At 42.0% G+C, this 6,000-nt stretch overlaps 1 protein-coding gene across 6 annotated transcripts in view; it reads left to right on the top strand.

Moving 5' to 3' along the window:
- Positions 1 to 239: 239 nt before the first annotated feature.
- The window catches only part of xrn1 (5'-3' exoribonuclease 1), a 42,288-nt gene continuing 36,527 nt past the window's right edge, over positions 240 to 6,000 (top strand). For all 6 annotated transcript variants that reach the window (XM_079488609.1, XM_079488613.1, XM_079488612.1 and 3 more), the window contains exons 1-8: positions 240 to 468; positions 2,157 to 2,389; positions 3,184 to 3,281; positions 3,821 to 3,930; positions 4,449 to 4,559; positions 4,919 to 5,007; positions 5,153 to 5,240; positions 5,778 to 5,946. In XM_079488609.1, coding sequence (XP_079344735.1) covers positions 394 to 468; positions 2,157 to 2,389; positions 3,184 to 3,281; positions 3,821 to 3,930; positions 4,449 to 4,559; positions 4,919 to 5,007; positions 5,153 to 5,240; positions 5,778 to 5,946 — 973 coding nt within the window. In that variant the 5' untranslated portion in view covers positions 240 to 393. The remainder of the gene's footprint in view (positions 469 to 2,156; positions 2,390 to 3,183; positions 3,282 to 3,820; positions 3,931 to 4,448; positions 4,560 to 4,918; positions 5,008 to 5,152; positions 5,241 to 5,777; positions 5,947 to 6,000) is intronic.

The raw sequence follows: 6,000 nt of genomic DNA, 5'->3' as shown, positions 1-6,000 counted from the left end.
AAACTGTAAAAAATGACCTGTAAGTCCATATGGGCTGGACTTCTTCGGAAGCATGACACTTAAATAAAGAATCAATCAATCAATCAATCAATCAATCAATCATGTATTTCAAACTCCAGCTTGTCCCTCTCCAGGCTGCATGAACAGCGCTCGAGCGCTCGGTTTCTGCCCCCTCAATGTCGTAACTCATCTTCCGGAAGCAGTCGTATGATCTCGCCGGTTGCCGGCGGAATGTTTTAGTGACGGACAACAACCAGAAATAATCAAAGAAACGAAACCTGAAACAAAAACCCGAGTCCGAGGCTACAGGCAACTTCTCATGTTACCGACATATTTACCCTTCACTGTTTTACTCATTTGATTCATTTTGAAGGGCGAGCGTTTGTGGTAAAGATGGGAGTGCCGAAATTTTACCGTTGGATTTCGGAGCGATACCCTTGTCTCAGTGAAGTTGTCAAGGAACACCAGGTAAGAAGACATGGATGCTAACTATTTAGCCGTATTGCTATGCAGCTCTTTAGCCGGTTTAGCCTAGCCGCTAACCAAGCTAAATATAGCGGGCCGAGGACTTGTGTTCCACGTAACAGATACACCGCCTGGACTGGTCACTGGTCCCTTCAAAACATACAGAACTGAGCTCTGTTTTCATGCTGCATATTATTCACAGTTGCCTGTATTTAAATCTAATGTCATGGAATGTTGTGTTGCTGTGGCAGTGACTCATGTACGGTAACGTTAGTTTTATGTCAACATCTCAACAATAACGTGTTGTGTTCTGTACCAAAACAAATCCCCGACAAGAACCTCAAAATAAAGTGCTTCGTGGTTCTCAGTTATCATTGTTTCTTCTTGGCATTGGTTTGTTTGAGCTTTGTTGGACAGGAACATTCTGAAGAACAATCAAACCAATGCAGTTTGCCTGTATAGTGCTCAGCCTGTTTTGAATAGATCATTGACATTCACATTCAACTGTTTAATGAGGATATTGATACTTTAACTGACTTTTGATTGATTGATTGACTGAAAAGGGACTGAGATCATACATCTGATCATATCATAGAGACCCCTTGTGGTGAACTGCAGGCTGCAGCGACCTGGAGGACAAGGTTGCTCGTTAGAATTACAGCCATTACAGGAAGAGTCAGTAGATGTCACTACATTCACTTGGTGTTGCATCAGTAGTCTCTGTTAGATCTGTAGATCTCACTCCATACAGCTGATGTTACATAGATGTCTCGACATTCAGTTGCTGTTGATGTCTACATACTTATGATGTAGAGACATCAGTAGTCTCTACGTTCAGTTGCTAGATCTGTACATGTCAGTCCATTCAGTTGTTGTTTCATAGATGTCACATCAGATGTCACTAGGGCTGGGGCGGTATGGATTTTTTGTTAATAAATCACTGTTTACCGGCGGTATTGAGCGATACCTCAAAAAGGTTGTTTTGAATGAATACATAATTAAGTAATACAAATATAAGGGGCATGGTGGCACAGTAAGCGACCTGCTCACTCCTCATGCATTGGAGGAAACATGAGCTCAGTTCGGGGCTCTCCCCAGGTTGGCAGAGGGAGAGTAGCGCCCAGGATTACAGCTTAGGCAGTTGGCATCGCTGAAAAATGGGTTACACAATTGTGGGATGAAAGTTTAAATCATGTCACTCCACTCAGTAGACTTCGTATCAGTAGATTGGTGAGGCTTCCACGTTGCCTCTTGTTATGTGATGATACTGTACAGTGTACATTGTAGCCCTGGTTTGTGAAGTCCCATGTTTTTATTTCTAATTACACCCCATTGTATCCGTTCAACTATCGACACTTGAAATATTTTTCTCTTTGAGGCAACAAGAATGATATTTTTTTTCTAAGTTAAGTGTGACATTACTCATCCAAAGCCTCAATTATGTGTTTTGGTGGGCATTTAGATTACAGTCTAGCTGTTACTTCATTTCTCATTGTCCTGAGACTCCTGATGTAGTTGGCAAAAGAGCTTTAAGGATTTCTGCGTTTCCCTGCATGATTAATTACACTGTGACCACAAACAGAATTCAAACCATTAATATGCATTTTATTTATTGTTGTTTTTACCCTAATCCACCCCATCACTTATTGTTACTTTCTCTTATATCCTCTCCTGTGTGTCTCCCTTTTCAGATTCCTGAGTTTGACAACCTGTATCTGGACATGAATGGAATCATCCACCAGTGTTCCCACCCTAATGATGAGGACGTGCACTTCCGCATCTCTGAGGAGAAAATCTTTGCAGACATTTTCCACTACCTGGAAGTGCTCTTCAGGATTATCAAGCCCCGCAAGGTCTTCTTCATGGCTGTGGATGGGGTGGCACCAAGGGCAAAGATGAACCAGCAAAGAGGAAGGAGATTCAGGTATGGAGCGATGATGTCACATTTTGAATAATTCCTTTGATCTGTGATCATTGATGTAAAGAAATAATAGTCATTACAAGTAAATTCGTCCTATTTCCAGGTTTATGAACACGTTTCCTTTTCACCTTTAATCAAAGCGTATTAGACTACAATATCTACCTCAAAGTGAAAGCATAAACCAATATTTAATTAGATGACTAATTTAAATTAAAGAGCATAACCAACCTGGCTTAGATAATTAATACATTTCCCTTCATTCTTTCAGTTTTCTTCATTTTACTTAGTGTAATAATCAATGAAAGACATTTTTGTCAGTGTGACCGGGGTTTATAAATATTGAAAAAGGTCAAACGTATTAACAAGAACTTGTGACCAAACGACCACAAGATTTGATGCATTTTCTAAAAAGTTACAGTTTTGGACATACAAAGTTTCCACTCGATAGCGATGATAATGATAACGTAAATATTGTGATATAATGGAAGGACCACAGCACTGTATGCTAGGAAATGCAATCTTAAGGTGGCCTTACACTAGCCGATGTTTTTCAATCTGAAATCTGATAGCACCACACACTACAGGATAATCGGAGCGGGGCAGAGCAAATATCAAACATTCTTGATGTTGATCGGGCCGATCGCGCTTTGAGCCCCCCGAGCGTCAAAAATGCCCGATTATCGGCTAGTGTAAGGCCACCTTACGTGAATTGGAAATGAGAGTGGAGAAAAGGACATTCTTCGCGACTGTGATTACGAGATGTGAATGACGGCTCCCATAATATTATGTGTGTTTAGGTCGGCCAAAGAAGCAGAGGATAAAATCAAGGAAGCCCTAAAGAAAGGGGAGGTGCTCCCCACAGAGGCTCGCTTCGACTCCAATTGCATCACTCCTGGTATGGTCAAATCTGTTCCTTACACGTCCCTTTTGCATCACTCCTGGTATGGTCAGATCTGTTCCTTACACGTCCCTTTTGCATCACTCCTGGTATGGTCAAATCTGTTCCTTACACGTCCCTTTTGCATCACTCCTGGTATGGTCAGATCTCTTCCACTCAGGAATGAGAGACAAAGGCCCCTTTTACATGTGAACGGTGTCCATAGAAAACGGCGGTGGGAGGGGGGGGGGGGGGGGGGTGTTGGGGGGGCTGTGGGGGTGAAAATGCAACACAAGTGAAAACACTTGACAGAGTGGAAATCTTTCAAAACGCTGTTTCCCTCCCGTCTCCATGTAAACGGGCAAAACGGTGAATCCGCAAAACCTGTGACATCGTGGCTCACGTGGGCATTCTGGACATCTTTACCACGTGATACAAGTGTTCTACAACTACGACGTTTCACCCCAGTATTATACAAATTAAGTTATTCTTCAGCAGTGTGCTGACGTTATAGTGGCTAAAAGTGATACAAAGTGTGACATGTCGCCACTTCAAAGGTACGGACTTCATGGCAAGACTCCAGGACCAGCTGAAATACTTTGTCCACAACAAGATCTCCACTGACAGAACATGGCAGGGAGTCAGAGTCTTCCTGTCTGGTCACGAGGTGTGTATCGCTCCGTGTTGTACACACATGTACAGTACGGCCATGTGGAATGCTATTCCCTAACAGATGTTTTTACAGTGAGGAACTTCATCGTGGCACCATTATGAAGGGTGACGCTGGAGTTTTTAATTTTTTATATATTTTTCCCCTTTTTTTAAATTCAGTAGCAAACGTGCAGAAAGAAAATAGCAGATTTCTTGAAAACGTTTGCTACTGAATTTAAATTAGGGGAAAAAAATATATGAAGCAGATTTACAAGCTCAGTGTTAGCTCACAATACATCATGTCACTCATCGTCGTGAACTTGTAGATCGGCTATATTTGTGTGACATTGTTGTATAACAAAGTAGCCTATAACATAGGGCTTAAGTGGTTAATCAGACTAATCAATTTCGTCAATAAAATGAATACTCGATAGTTGCACTTGCAGCCCTAATGGTTCCAGTGTTGGAACTTCGTCGTGGTGCTATTATGGAGGGTGATGCATCAGCTTAATGTGTTTTTGTTTCCCCCTGTAGACGCCCGGTGAGGGGGAACACAAGATCATGGAGTTTATTCGCTCAGAGAACGGCAAACCGAATCACGACCCCAACACACGCCACTGCCTCTATGGGCTGGATGCTGACCTGGTAGGAAATACTCTTGTGTGGTGATGGCACGCTGTGCAGTATGTGTCTGCTGGTTGTGTGTACATGTCCACCTGTTTTAAACTTTAAGTATTTGTTGGTTTGTTGGTTTTCAAACATGTTCATGTCAAGGACCCCCAAATTGATATGTATTTTGCTGTGTACCCCTATTTGAAAAGATGATGTTGTGCCATTGAGATAGATTTAAGATTAGATTTGTCAAAATGTTTCTAAAATATACAAATAATAAAGTGTGAGTGTTTAAACATTTCCTAATTTTTCGGTGGAGCCCCTGGAACTGCACACCTACTTTAAGATCCTGTGGACCAAGGACTATGTGCTTTGTTTCTCTTTTTTTGTAGATCATGTTAGGTCTGACCAGCCATGAGCCTCACTTCTCCCTGCTTAGAGAAGAGGTCCGCTTTGGAGGTGGAAAGAAAAACCAGAAGAGGTCAGTAGTGTTGTTGTCGTCAGTCATAGCTTTTATGCTTTTATTTTCGTAGTTTTCTCACAAGGATGTTCAACATCATTGTCTCTGCTCATATTCTCTTCGACGTTGCTCTGGTTTCTTCTCCACGCTCTCCAATCTCTTGTAGGATAACGGCTCCAGAGGAGACTACCTTCCACTTGCTGCACCTGTCTCTGATGAGGGAATACATAGACTACGAGTTCAGAGACCTCAGGGTAAGAGTCATCATCCACATGCTACTCAAGTGGACTTCCCTGCCGAACTGTACAGAAACATTGTTGAAGAAGAACCACGTGTGGACAGATTTCGTTGTTTGAATCTCTGGCCATGTATGCTTGACGAAGGCCTACCGAAAACACATTTTTGACCCTAAATCCCATTGTATCTCCTCAAAATGTGGAAATGTCGTTTGACTTCATTGTAATCTCAATATACACAAGGTATTTATCTGCCACAATTTATGATCTCCTCGTATCAGAACAACAGGATTTAGGCTCCAAATTAGCAAAGTGTTCCGTTCAAGTTTGTGGAAGTCATGGCACCCCCTGATTTCTGGCCAAACATACAGCACAAGATTTCTGTTTTATGGACAACAAAACCTGTTAAAATGTACAACATTTCACACAACTTTCACACAATTTACAAGTTCTGGAATAGATTTGAAAATACATTTCCATGATTGCGTTTCAGGACATATTACTCAAATACCGGTGCGCCACAATGCTCTGATTGTATCTTCCTATGTTTTCCAGAATGAGATTAACTTTGAGTATGATCTGGAGAGGATCATAGACGACTGGATTCTGATGGGATTTCTGGTCGGAAACGACTTCATCCCCCACCTTCCTCACCTCCACATCAGCCACGACGCACTGCCTATGCTGTACAAGACCTACATCAGTGTGCTGCCCTCAGTGGGGGGTGAGTTATACACGTAGTACAGTAAAACATATTTGACTAAATCCATACCACATC

Source organism: Electrona antarctica (assembly GCF_951216825.1).
Source record: "Electrona antarctica genome assembly, chromosome: 19".
NCBI lineage: Eukaryota > Metazoa > Chordata > Actinopteri > Myctophiformes > Myctophidae > Electrona > Electrona antarctica.
The sequence above is the reverse complement of the archived record's forward strand: the minus strand, read 5'-3'. Positions and strand labels throughout refer to the sequence as shown.